Source organism: Mytilus edulis, chromosome 6, assembly GCF_963676685.1.
Source record: "Mytilus edulis chromosome 6, xbMytEdul2.2, whole genome shotgun sequence".
NCBI lineage: Eukaryota > Metazoa > Mollusca > Bivalvia > Mytilida > Mytilidae > Mytilus > Mytilus edulis.
This window is the reverse complement of record NC_092349.1, coordinates 29,312,445-29,327,879: the sequence shown is the minus strand read 5'-3', so window position 1 is coordinate 29,327,879 and position 15,435 is coordinate 29,312,445. Positions and strand designations below refer to the sequence as shown.

Here is a 15,435-nt window from a genome sequence, read left to right as displayed (position 1 = left end):
TAAATGAGGAATTGTTTATTTACAATCCCTTGATGCTGAGGTACATGCCTGATTGACAAAGATTTAATAAAATTGAATTATTCATAAAAATATGTATTCATTACAATTTAAGTGTTTCTATATTGTGGTTAAAAATATGCATTTTATGTACTTGTTTTGGTTTGGATTTGTTTATTCAAAGCTCGCGAGAAACGCTGATCTCTTAAGCCGGTAACAGTAGTGGTAGATATTCACAGATTTTTTTTTACATAAAAACACACTATTACATATACATGTGACAAAAATTTTCAACCAGTTTAGACTTAGTGTGTATATGTCTCCGCTGATAATAATTCTATGTTAGATAAACATAATCATTTGGAATTAAAAGTTGTATAGTTATCAATAAATACATTTTCAAAATCATTTATTTATTTAGACTTGATGAAGATCTACATGATTTAACGAATAAATGTAAGAAGATACGGTGTACTTGCCAATGAATTAGATCACCGTACATCCTTCAACAACGAGCGAAAACCTAACCGCTTAAACATTTATAAAATTTCCCAAAATTACAAATATGAATTAAAACAATTCAAACAAGAAAACTATCGGCATGATTGATGTACAACACTTATAGAAAAATATAAACAACAACGACAACCACTGGTCACAGAAAAGAGGGGTTTCAAACCATATGTCCCAATTGAAAACTAATTTCGTCAAACAAACGGGAGGTCTTATCTACGGAACAAAACCCGCATCCGCCACTGTACAGTCTCCTGGCTAGTATACCTGTAGGATATTAAAGATAATGGCGTTAAACAAATATTTTCTTTATTTATGTTTTTATTCCATTCAGTTCTTCAATTTATCGATTGATTAATAAAAATATCGAATCAATTATTTTAGTTAATCTACTAGTAATTAAATGTCAGTACGATCTTTTTGATAAGATTGTAAGGCCTATATTGCTATATGGCTGTGAAATTTGGAGATTTAGTTTTATTGCTGCAATAGAAAGTGCATTTCAAGTTTTGTAAACTTTTCTTAAACTTGAAAAAAATCAACCCCAAGCTTTATGGTTTATGGAGAGCTAGGCGCTTATCCTATGTCAGTATATGTGGAACACCGTATGGTATCTTTTTGGTCTAACATTGTAAACAGTTCCGATAGTAAATTATATAGATATATTTATAAACTCAACGTAGATGCATATGGTGGATTTACTTTCGATTGGTTGATTTGTATAAAAAATATCTTGAATAAATATGTATTTTAAAATATTTGGTTAAAGCAGAGTAACTATAGTTTTAATCCAAAAGGGTTATAAAGTTGAGCACTAAACAGAGATTTTTTTACCAATTTCAGCAGACTTGGAAATCAGAAATGGAATATTCTCCAAAAGTATTATGTTAAAAACGGTTTAAAGAAATCTTTGAATTTGCAGAATATTTAGACTTATTACGTTATAAAGATAAGATAACGTTGTATATGTTTAGAACTGGAAATCATCGGTTACCTATAGCAACCGGTAGATGGCGTAGAATTATGAGACAGGAAAGGTACTGTGTACTTTGTAACTCTCAAGAGATAGGTTGATGTATTTCACTATATTCTAAACTGCACAACTCTAACAGAAAGTAGAAGAACTTTTCTTAAACCTAACTATGTAAGCCGAGTAAATGTTTCGAAATTGGGCACTTTATTTATTTCAAAAAATATTGTGTTTTGAAAAATTTGTGTAAATTAATTTGAATTATATATACATAAAAGTATGTTCTCCAGGCTGATCACCAATCTCTCATTCTTGTTGCTCGCTTTGTGCAAACTGGTCATACGCAAAATCTGTATATTAATATTATATGTAAAATATCTTTCTTTTTACCGTTCAAACCGTTAAGAAGTAAAGAATCTAAATTAAATAATACAATTAATTTTATTTAGTTTTTCGGATTTAATTACCTTAAATTAAAGGATGCGAAAAGATATATTAATGTAACTTTTTCAAAGTTCAAGTTGATCAATTATTGATTTAAGTGAATAAATCAAATTTATTTTCTCGAGGAATAAATCAAATCAGGAACATATATATTGTTAGGTATACTGTTCCCAGATTGAATAGTATACAAATCCTATTTCTTATATTATAGTTTTAATTATTCATCGGCGGAAAGGATAGTATATTTGTTGTGTTGGAAGTTTATTGTGTTGGAAGAATCGTAAAAGTGTTTTATTTTCTAAATTCTATTTATTTACTCGGACATCGTAGAGTTTAAAATTCTTTTTTTTACCATATTGGACTTCATATTGTGTATTGAATTGAAACACGAACGCGGACCTCGATGAGAGCACCTGGATTGAAAGTTTGCAAATATTCCGACCAATGAAATTAATTTTACTATGTAACGCGAACTTCAACGAAAGCACCTAGATGAAATATTGTGTATTGAATTGAAACATGAACGCGGACCTCGATGAGAACACCTGGATTGAAAGTTTGCAAACGGTCCAACCAATGAAATTCATTTTGATATGTAACGCGAACTTCAACGAAAGCATCTAGATGAAATATTTTATGTATACGACAATTAGTTTTTATTAAGACATTACCGCTCAAATATAGTTAATAAAAATTATATCAAAGCAACAATGCATAATTGTTTCTTTTCCATTCTTGTTTATTTTAATAATGTGTATGTTGATTTTAATTTGGTAGGTAGACTTATATTAAATGCCCTAAACGTAAATATACGTTTTTTTTTAAATGCATTAGACGTAAGATAATGTCGACTTAGAGCAAGTGAAGGTTGTAAAACTTAAATCAACCAACCCATCGTTATCGCAGACTAAAATTTATCTCATATAAACAGAATATATGTTCATAGCAAGACTTTGTGTACGTCACGGTGCATGACAGCACACTAATCCCTGTACAAAATCGGAACCACAATTCACAATTTCGTATATTGTGCTGCTTTTCCACAATTTACGCCCGTTTCGCGTCAGTGACCGATATTACAATTTGACACAGTTTTAAAAGTTTATTGAGCTGTTCCTTCATTTACAATGTTGTGCAAGACTTAACTGTTTATTAAATTCAACAAATGTCAGTAGTATCTTCATTAATTTTATTATTTAACACAACATTGTTTTTATTACAAGCTATTTCATATATCAATATACAGCTAGGGAATATTTGTTGTTGACCGAAAATATAAGATACATCGATTTAAACTATGTGAAAAATAAATAATTTTTGTAAGTTACTTTAATTTCCGTGTCTATATTTAATTTACGAGTACACTATAGTAAGACAGAAAAAGAGAAACGGAAATATACAGGAATACCTAAAGTTTCGTAAGTCATTGCATTGGACCATACATTACTTATATGTCACAAGTTTTCATAGCACTCAGCAAGTTTTGAAACGAATATGTGAGATAAAGATCTACTGCATTTGGGCAAATTAAAAATATGTTAAACATCTAACTATTTTATTTTTAACAGATTCACAAGTTTTGAATTTTTTAAACCGTGCATCAATATTTTATTGTTTTTATTTAAATTCCTTATATGTTACGTGTATTGATCATTTATTTGTTTAAATTGTGAAGTATATGACTTTAATAAGAATACACGCATTTATATATATATATAAGTCGATAAAGTTTGAAACAAATAAACGAAAGATCCATCGATGTTGTTTTGCTTGAGTGATTTACCTGTTAAAAGCTCGGGTTTAAAACGAATTAATACCAGTTTGAAATAGTTTAACGGGGGCGTGGCCTATTTGTTTGACGTAACTTACCGCCAACTTGAATTAAATTGAACGACTGCAAGCGAATCTATTTGACTGGCATTAAAATGATTTGATATGCATTGAAATAAATTAAAAATGATTTTTAAGTTTTGTCAATCTTTATCAAATGACGATTAATCTCATTTAAACAGCGTTAATGCGTTTTTGTCCGATCAAGTTAAATTCGGGTTACTAGTGTATTAACGGTAACGGTTGCGCATTTCGACAATAAATGTCTCTATTTAGTGATGCTAGATTTTAACATGTTTGAAAATCCAAAGCTTATCAAAACAAGGAAGAGTTATAACCCTAAAAGGACCCACACGTATGATCAAGGTCGGGAAAGGAATTAACATTTTTTTTATCAAATATTTTCATTGTAACATTAGGATTTAAACCTCAAATTACAACTGAATCACACTTTTAGGGTGAAGTTGAAACAACGAGAGAACAGCTATTTTTAGAGATAAATAGCATGTTTCAGGGATCTACACTGATGGCACATTTGGTTATTGAAGACAAAATCTTTGTAAATGCTAGAAACAAAAATGATCCAGAAATGGCAAAGATCAGAAGAGGTATAATCCGAGAGTCGAAGCGCCAACCAACATGGGGACAGAACTTTCCAAAATGCTTTATTCCACTGGAATTGGAATTCGAGAATCTTATCCGAGAGAACATGAATGTTATTACATTTGACGATTTGAAAAAGATAAACACTCAGCATCCTATAAGACCATTATCAGATGCTGAACTCAAGGTTTTCCTGAAATTCCAGCATGCTATTGGCAAAATTCTATACTTTGATGAACCGGGATTGGATACACATATAACACTTCTGCCGACATATCTCATTGATGCTTTCAAATCAATAATCACTGATAAACAATTCTGTAAAGGTGAAAAACAAAAAGAGCATTTATGGAATCTGATGAGCCAGAAAGGGGTCATCTCCAAGTCCGCAATAGAGAAACTTTGGAGAACTGGTAAATATCAGAGATTTGACCAACACAAAAACTACTTAGTAGCAGTGATGGCACACCTTGACATTTTAGTAGAACCAAAGAGATATGACCTCAAGCGCAATCGAATACCGACCGACTTTTACTTCGTGGCTAGCATGGTACAGGCTGAGGATACCACTGGATACCTTCAGTCTCCATTCCTGACTGACAGAAACATTGCCATAGCATTTAGTTCCAGTTCTGCTATCATACCACCAGCTTTGTCATTCAGGTTCATCACTTACTGCCTCAGTATTTTTGATGTCAAGAAATACGGCGATAGAAAGGACGACATGCTGTTTCATAGATCTGCAGTATTTACAATTGATCCATCATTAGAAATTCATATACTCTGTGAAGATGATCGAATTTTTGTCCGTCTTGTTCATGCTAAGAACAAAGTCTTGATATTGAAAGACCTTGCTTCAAGTATCTGCGATTGTTTGAAATCAGCCCTGGAGAACATTAGTCAGCTATATATCAAAACCAGCAGTGACAACTCTGAACTAAGCGTAGGGACTTTTGAAATGAACTTATGCTGTAGTGTTGCAAAAGACCCATGCCTGCTATCTATTGGAGAATTCAACAAAATCGATAGTATCTGGGTTTGTCCCGGACACAAATTGGACCATAAAACATTTGTGATGTCCTCTTGGATAACAGAAAAGGTAATTAAACATAATATAAAATTATTTGTTTTCTAAACACAACTGTGTGCATTCTGGTCCTATCTTTAAACTTTATATTTCAATGACATACACATATGCACTCTGATCCTATTTTTATATTTCAATGACATACATACATATGTTACTGTAGATTCATCATTATTCTTGGATTCTAATTTTCGTGGAATTCGTGGTTTTATTAAACCAATAATTTAAAATGATCTACGATTCTTTCGTTTGCAAATTCTTTATAGGACACACCAGTGACGTTAATTACAAAACAGTTAGAAAATCAAATAAAATGCAACGTTGTAGAGCAAATCAGGCCAATAGTCTCATTTCTGTCTTTTTTTATTATTGTGACACGCTAACATGATTTACTAGGTCTAGCCATTACAAAAAATCGTTGACACAAACTGTACCTGGTGATATATTCCACTGGATCAATATACTGTTGACTGATTAAGATTCATGTGTATCAATTTTTGCAGATTGTAGGAAAAATGTATGTTTCTTGATATTTGATTTGAAGTTTTCCAAATGTTTGTATTAATGCTGATACAAAATGATGATCCTTGAACATTTAGATTCATGGATCCCCGATACAACCAAAAATTGATATTGGACGCAAATGTGAATCTACAGTTATGTGTTAAATGTTATAATCGTTTTGCATAGTGTTTAGCCCTGAAACCTGGTGTTTCATGTAATTTTGCAATCAACAGGCGATATAAACACAATAGGATTTATTTACCATACTCATCCAGTCAACACGTATAGTTAAATTCAATTTATGCTTCATACAAATCCATTTTTTTTAATACCATATTAGTTCCTTTGTTTTTTGGCATTTGTCAATAATTAAAACCATATAAATACATTTATTTATTCAGCTTACTTTTTTCAAGTAGTCGTAATGAAAAATACTCAGAAAGCGTTGTATGTTGATGGACATCATCTTCTTTCTTATATCGTATCATTCATGTGTGCTCCGTACATTTTTGAACAATTGAGTCATTGCCGATAATGGTTGGGTATCCGTCAATGAGAGACTTATCTGAAATATTTCTGTGAAAATTCAATATCCACCGAATATAATTTGATTGTTTTTTTAAATCTTATAAAACATTACACCAAAAAAATATGAATTACATTTTTTTTAGGAAAAAATAAAGAAGTGTGAAATTACCTGTCCAGGTAGGATTGTATTATTTATTAGCCATTCACTCAAAGCGTATTGTAACTAATTGTCCAGACGTGTGAAAAAAATAGTTCCAATAAGTAGCGAACTTTTACTGTTTGATTTCCTTTCCTGATACCAATAAATATAGTACAACATACGATAATTTATCTTTTTAAGTCTATTTCCAGAGTAGAGCAAGGCTTAAGATTCACACAGTTAAACGGTTGGCATAATAAAGAATTTTTTGAGGTTTAATTGTTCAAACAGTCTTGCATCTTTTCTCTACATACATAGTAAAAAAAAAGCAAGAGACAAACAGAAATTCTAACTAATGTATTTTATGAATTCATCTACTCTACAATGACATGTTACTTCGTTATTAACAACTTATTCAAATTCTATAAGATAAAATATACATCATTATTGAAATTGAATCAGTATGAAAGAAATATCTTAACGACTATCAAACTATCAAGACAAAGACAATCTGGCAAAAAAAATCGAAAAAAAAACATTTTACAAAACACTACATACATCTACCAAAATGTATACAAAAGTACCTAACTCAAAGGTAAATTAAAAGAAGGAACAGGCTATAATAACATCAAACGTTCTCTATCAACTGAACTGACTTGACATAGACATTTTCAGGAGAAAATAGCCAGCTTTAAACCTAGTTTCAATGCTAGCTAAACCTTCAACGTGTATGACAGTTGTTTATAGTTCCGTTGACACAATTAAGTGAGCAACCACAACAGACACAAAAGGTTAAAATGAAAAGGAGTAGAATCCATTAGCAAAAACTACGAAAACCTATATCACAGGCATGCAACACATCTACAAAACAAAGTCAAACAAACATACATACAAATTCATCTAGCATAGTTGCCAACAGAACAAAGTTGATGCACATGATGAAAATTTGACAATGACAAAAACGTGTTTGTAGTTGATAGTATATTGACAAAGACGCCGAAAAAAAACTAAAATAACAAAAATACCAAACTCCGAAGAACAATCGTATCACAAAGTCCCTCAGCAAACAGTAAAGTGTTTTTAGTTGTTTGTTTTTATATTACAATGTAGTTTGTGTGTATGCTTCGTGTTAACTTTACGGACGCCATCACAAGTTGGTTGGCAGTTATAGAATAACCGTTTCACAGATGATTTCGAATATGTTTCTTACGCCGTAACTATAATCCCCTTCTCTTTTTCATCAATGAGACCTACCGAATTATACTGTTTACGGGTTTGTAATAACATGAGCAATACGACGGGTACCACATGTGGAGCAGAATCTGCTTACCCTTCCGGAGCACCTGAGATCCCCCCCCCCGGTTTTTGGTGGGGTTCGTGTTGCTAAGTCTTTAGTTTTCTGTGTTCTGTCATGTGTACTGTTATTTGTCTGTTTGTGTTGGGCTTTTTTAACCATGGCGTTGTCAGTTTGTTTTTGTTTTGTGAGTTTGACTGTCCCTCTGGTATCTTTAGTCCCTATTTTATGCGTCAATTATAAACAGGTCATCAAACCTGACATTTAGCGCCCCAGATGTTCTTTTTTATTTACAAAAAGACTCATTAGTGACGCTCGAATTTAAATCATCGTTTAGACAAATGACCTTTGCAGTAAGGATGCATTGCAACCCAACAATTCCGACAAATTGTTTCAAATAAGGCTAATGATTTCTCTGCACGGGAGTTGCAAACCCTAATGTTTTGATTAATTTCAACATTTACGAAATAGTTAACTTCGAAAAATGATCAAAATGTCAATGATATTTCATGTTAGCAATAAAGTGCTGACCACCGTGCTGGTGAAACATACAGCAAAGGCGGCATGTCTCAGTGGTTGTAAACGATCGACAACTGATACATAGTACGCCAGACTAAATAGGGTCGCTCGAATCCAGACAACTGGAAGATTACATCAATTAGGAATTTGAATAGCATTGAAACAAATAGTTAAAACGTGTATTTAATCTTCTTCGGCTGGTCATGTCTCAAACATGTCTAAAGTGAGAAGGAATAATCAACAAGTATTTTTGATTATTTGTTCATACAGTCGGAATTTTCAATTACATTCTTTCGATAATTCAACAACAAAATTACCATCATCTCAAATCTCGATACTATTCACAATTACAATGAATTTATACCTCTCTGTTGACGCTTAAGTATTTCATACTTTTTCTACAGTTACGAATGAAGATTTCCTACGTGAAGATATGTCAGCATTTCACCTGCGTCGACTGTCAATCCTTTACGATGTAGATGAGATTCGCGAATTGGTAACACATCTTGAACTACCATACACAGAGTGGAAAGACCTCTTCATCGCAGAACCTGAACCACAACTTCTCAAATTCAAAGCATTATGTCTTTGTCACGAGAAATCAACACTGACATTCAGAAAAATTAAAAAAGCTGTAGAGGAAGGAAACATACAAAACCCACATACTTTATGCAAGGTAAATGTGTTTCATACAACAAATTTTAATATTTTGCTTGCCTAAGATATTGTTGAACTGTTTTGATATATTTCTAAACAAAATGACTTTTCTTATCTAAAGTTGTTTGAAATAACATTTCTACGTAGTGTATTAAGAAAGAATTTTTCGTCACATGAAGTGTCATTTCTTTTTAATTTGAAATCAAACATAAAAAAAATCTTTTATAGTCGTGTGTATTCAATTTGCAAAGTTGGATTAAATTATGGATCCACGGGAAAAGTGTTTTGTTATAACAGATGTCATCCATTGGTTAAAGTAAGTCAAATATATTTTATTTCACATCTTAGTTGTCAACGTAGTAATGAAAACTGCGTTTATGTGCAAAGCACACAATGTAAAACATAGTGCTTAGCACATTAAGATTACACTAGTTAAAAACTCTATGTGGACATGTCTTGGGTCGATCTAAATACAATGAATTTGACTTGGTTGTGTCATTATTGAGTGTTGTAAAAAGATGACGATATGACATCAAATGGTTAAATATCTTGATATATATCATTCTCTAGAAAGACTGTTTAAAAAAAGGTTCTTATGAATTGGTGTGGTTGTAATTCCATTGTAAACATGTTAATGATAGTTTCATCTACTTTGTACAGGTAATGAGAGGCGCATTTGTGGACTTTGGTAAGTATACGTTTTCATTAACATCGTCTGTTTTTTTGTTAAGAATAGCTAATGTGTAGGTATAAACTAAGAGTATATTAACTATACAGAGAATCAATTATTGTTTCTTTTCACACTAGAAATCTTTACGAATAGTTTTAACATATTTAGTTATATTGCAAGTAAATCCTTGCATTATTTTACCTGTATTTTTGGTAGTAGTTGGTTCATTTCACGTTCAGAAGCTAGCGATTAGATTGTTTTGAGAAAATAACAAGTTCCTTTTAACTCAATATAACATGTACATGTGGGAACTATCCAACACACCAGTTTGGTTACGTAAGTTTACTATGCATTAGGTCACAATCGGTAAACTCCGGTCCTAATTCCAATAGTTAATTAGCAGCCAAAGTTTCGATGATTAATGGATTTGCAAAACATGCAAAAAAGCAGGACGGAATTCATATAAATTTTGTAAATTATATGTGTTCGTATTTCTTTTCTGGATTCACCTTCAACAGGAACGTTCAAAGCCAAATATTTGAAAGTCAATGATGAATAAGTATCGAAACAGTAATGATTATAAGGACACAGTTGTAACTTCAATTTCAGATACTGATCCAGAGAAATGGGATATGGTTCCTTCGGATGAAGACATTGATAAAATGTCACCTTTGATTGGAAACAAATCCTTATTTTTTCTGGTCGAACTTGGTATGGACCTCGAGACATGGGATACAATCAATCACAGGCAAACAAAACGAGATTTGGTGAAACTAAACAAGGATATTCTAGATGAATGGATGCTTATTTGTAAAGTAAAGAATGTCAGACCAACCATGCGGATGATTGTTCAAGCGTACAAAAGTATAGGAAAAGACATTCGAGTTCTTGAAAATACTCTGTTCAACTGAACAGAGACCCTCTCTTTGCTCTTTTGTGTACTTGCTGTGTTCTATGCATATATGTTTAACAGCTATAATGAGTTCACTAAGACGTACATTGCTTTTTAACAGATCTGTAAGAAATCTGCAATTATGAAATATAATAAATACAATAAGTAAGTAGAGTAAATGCCGAACAGTTTGCAAAAGATTGACTATAAAGATCTAGCACACATTTACTCGCGTGATGTCAACAAAGTTGTTGATTCTTGATAGAAGAAAACTTAACGAGTTCTTTAAACATTTTTTGTGGTTTATTCTCAACTGATTTTTGGCATATCATACAAATGAAGTATTAAACATTCTAAATACACAAAACTTTTCCCCGCAAATATTCAATCTTATTAGCCATTCGTTTTGCTTTGAACTCCATTTATTTATGAATCTATTATGGTCTGCTGTCTACCAGTGAAATGTAGTGCAACAACTTGTTGACACTAGATAATTTTTTTTATTAATTTCATTGGTGTCGCTTCAAAATGAAATTAATAATTTCTGTACAACCTGTAACACAACAGTATTGGCTGTAACATACACATGTCGGATACCAAATATCGGTATTGGCTGTAACATGCACATGTCGGATACCAAACATCGGTATTGGCTGTAACATGCACATTTCGGATACTAAACATCTGTATTGGCTGTAACACGCACTTGTCCGATATAAAACATCGGTATTGGCTGTAACATGGACATGTCGGATACCAAACATCGGTATTGGCTGTAACATGCACATGTCGGATACTAAACATCTGTATTGGCTGTAACATGCACATGTCGGATACCAAACATCGGTATTGGCTGTAACATGCACCTGTCGGATACTTAACATCTGTATTGGCTGTAACATGCACTTGTCGGATACCAAACATCGGTATTGGCTGTAACATGGACATGTCGGATACCAAACATCGGTAGTGGCTGTAACATGCACATGTCGGATACTAAACATCTGTTTTGGCTGTAACAGGCACATGTCGGATACCAAACATCGGTATTGGCTGTAACATCGCTTGTCGGATACCAAACATCGGTAATGGCTGTAACATGCACTTGTTGGATACCAAACATTTAGTGCGATGCAGATATAAAACTCATTTTCATGATTAAATGAAAACGACTACTTATGTAAGGGATAGAAGGGCTACATGAGTAGACAAAACATACATTAATAGTTGTCTTATTGGCAATTATTCCACATCTTCTTTTTTATACGAGTGTATAATTTCAAAATCCTTGGGACATCAGACAAAACTGAATAAAATCAAAAGTTTGTAAGTATTGACATTACGATGTAGTTTTTTGTTTAGTGTTTGATGATTTTTCATTTACTACATGTACATATAATGTCTTTGTTTATACCTATATTGATGTGTTATTTACGTTTTTGTTTATTGCATAGTTTTTATTTCAGATATATACATGATATATTTATATTTTAATTATAGATCATATTTGTTTTCATGGTCGGGCATCCCAACGTACGTTTTACGCAGTCGAAATTCAAGAGTAATTGTCTGAAAAAAAAATAACGCTAAAATGAACTTGACGGAGAAATTAACTCGCGTCGCATTCGTTAGAAATAAACTAATAGAATATAAATGCTCAACCCATGGTTAAAAAAAAAATCTACTGCTGTCATAAAGTATTTCTTTATGACAATAGAGTCATAAGAATATGATGAATTTCGATTTTGAATTGTTATTTTATAGATACAAGAACCAATCTTTTGAATAAGCATTTTGAATTTACCCCAAAAAAAAGTATGTCTGAAAAATTGTGACTTTCAAAGTAGCAGCATACTGATTGTCAGGTTTTAAACCTATTTGTTAAATGTGTAGGTAGTGTGTTCACAACGTGTCGTGGTTAAGCTTAAAAAAATATATCTTTAGATTAAAATATATGTGTACACATTATCATGATGTTAAATGTGTAGGTAGTGTGTGCCCAAACGTGTCGTAGTTACCCTTATAAACATATATCTTCAAATGGATATTGATATGTACACATGATTTATGGTTAGAAGGGAGGCAAAAGATACCTATGCAAACTCATAAGTCGAATATAAACTGACAATTCCATGGCTAAAAAGGAAACAACAAACAGACAGACAGACAACAGCGCTAAAAAATACAATATAAGACTGAATGGTAAGCATATCCTGCTCTACGTGTGGCACCCGTCGTGCTGCTCATGTTAGTAAAAATCCTGTTATTTGTCTAATTCGCTCAGTCACACTATTGGAAAAAGAAACAACATTGTAGTTTCGATAATTGTAACAAATCCGTTGTTATCTGTGAAACAGATATTCCATACAGTTCAACCATCCTGTGATTGCGTCCGTAAAATTTACAAAAGGGGCGAGTTCCACTTCAATTAAAACCATTGGTTTAAAATCTTCCTTGTGAACAGCGACAATCTACAAAGAAATCAAGATATAGGAAATTTGGTTCCTTGAATATCGTATCAACTGATGGATATATACTCCGTATAAAGGCGCTGCTTGAATGTTGCTACATAGAAATTGAAAGTTCATAATTTGTATGCTAAAATCATCTCTTTTGTCTTACAGTTTTGTTGTCAATTACTAGATGTAGGTCAAGATATACGGTAGACTTAACTGCATCTGTGTTATACCTTTTACTTTATCTCAAACGTGATCGGCTAGATGCGTTATGTTTTAAGAAAAAGATTATTAATTATATTAAATAATACTTCAATAGATGTTTATTCTACTTCATTCTATAAATCATTTTCATCGCTTTGCATGTTTTTTTTTTTTTTTTGTACATTTTATAATTCGTGTTCTTATTGACATTTTTTTTATGTTTTTATGTGTATATATCATTAATTTTTTTGGCCACTAATGAAATGATATGGGTGACGCACTAAATCTGGTATCGATGAAATGTTTACCCCCTCATGAATCTTGAATTATACCAATTAAGCAATGTCAGCATTATTTCTTGAGGTCAAGGTTTTTTGAAATGAATAATGTTGATAGCTTGTCACTAGATCGACTTTGTTTGAATGACAATATGCTGAGAAGATGCTGTGCTTTTACTATGGGTAATCCATTTTCTTCTTGGTTTTTTAAGTTTTGTGTTTTTATTATAATTTTTAGGTTTCTTTATCTCATATTTTCGTCTGGGACAACCATCTTTTTTTTCATTGGTGAGATGTATTAAATAAATTCCTAATAACCGTGGTTACAATCTTATTCGATGGTTACTTTTATGATGGGTTGTCTTGGTAGATGTTCGTCAATACTTTCAGAAGTCAATCCAAGAACGCAAGTTTCATGTTGGTCAATGCAATTTTTTTTCAAATTTAAAAAGGCAAGTTTTCATGAATTACATTAGCATGTAAATAAAGCTATAGGATTTTCTTTAATTTTATAAATTTGAATCAAATAGGTTTTTTTTTCTGTCCTAATCAATTTGTTTACTTCGAAGCTTTATAACTTATACAATCACATAATATACTGGTAATAATAAATAAGGAAAATGAATATTTGAAGTCACACGGAAAAAGATATTAAAAGGATTGTCAAGTACTGCAAAATTTCACAACTGGAATGGTTTTCTCGTTTAATAACCGCAGTATGAATTTAAGTTTTATGAAATACACTGTGATTTAGAATTCGGATATATATTCAACGCAGACATTTGTATCAACACATACGTAACAGATGGTAGCAATATTTTATTTGTTATATTTTATTCTCGGAAACCTTTTGAATGATTAAAACACTCGGGTAACGATTGTTACAGTATCAATCTATTTTTCAAATACCTAGTTTCCATAACCTTTTTATTTTTATGCATCATTTTACTTTATGTTTGTTTTTGCGTGTTTGCTGTTTAGATTTATTATTAGATATCATTTTGTTAATTGATGAAGCGTTATGCCATTGAATTCTTTTTGCTTAAACAGATGTATCCTAAATGCTTTCAAAATAAATTAATCAAAGTAATTATATGTTTTATTTCCATCCTTCTAATAATTATATTATTTTCGAAAAATATTACAAATACATTTCTATCAATACAGACGTACACCATTCCATGGTACATGGAACAGATAAAAATGTACAGTATACAGATGTGGTATGATTGCCAATGAAACAACTATCCATCAACGTCAAGATATAAGCTGTAGGTCCATCGTACAACATTGAACAAACCAATACTGTATAGTCATCTACAATTCAGACAAAGGGTCAAACGAAGTATCAAGGCATACGGCACCAAATTAGAAGATGCAAACAATGTACATGGACAGTACAAAAAGGCTCTTTTCTACAATCAGTACATGCAATTGACGTTGTCCACTACACATGAAAAACAACGTGTTAATCAAATTGAAAAGTAATGGTGTACATAAATATTTTAACTTTTATTCGAGCGATAATGATGAGTCATTTGTAGACGAAACAAAAATGGAAGGCTAGTATCTTTGATTAGTACATTTGAATACAAGTCATTTTGAAAGAGGCGCGAAAGATACTATAGGGACAGCCAAACTCATAAATCGAAAATAAACTGGCAACGCCATGGCCAAAAATGAAAGAGACAAGCAGACAAACAATAGTATACATGACAAAACATAAAAAAATAAAGAATAAGCAACACGAACCCCACCAAGAACTGGGGGTGATCTCAGGTGCTCTGGAAGTGTAAGCAGATCCGTCGTGTTGCTCATGTTATAACAAATCCGATAACTAGTCCAATTCG

The 15,435-nt window shown here is 32.0% G+C and overlaps 1 protein-coding gene across 1 annotated transcript in view; it reads left to right on the top strand.

The window, feature by feature from the left end:
- The window catches only part of LOC139526333 (uncharacterized), a 67,263-nt gene extending 56,260 nt beyond the window's left edge, over positions 1 to 11,003 (top strand). The window contains exons 15-19 of the mRNA XM_071321466.1: positions 4,212 to 5,456; positions 6,620 to 6,653; positions 8,833 to 9,104; positions 9,746 to 9,773; positions 10,365 to 11,003. Coding sequence (XP_071177567.1) covers positions 4,212 to 5,456; positions 6,620 to 6,653; positions 8,833 to 9,104; positions 9,746 to 9,773; positions 10,365 to 10,666 — 1,881 coding nt within the window. The 3' untranslated portion in view covers positions 10,667 to 11,003. The remainder of the gene's footprint in view (positions 1 to 4,211; positions 5,457 to 6,619; positions 6,654 to 8,832; positions 9,105 to 9,745; positions 9,774 to 10,364) is intronic.
- Positions 11,004 to 15,435: the final 4,432 nt, after the last annotated feature.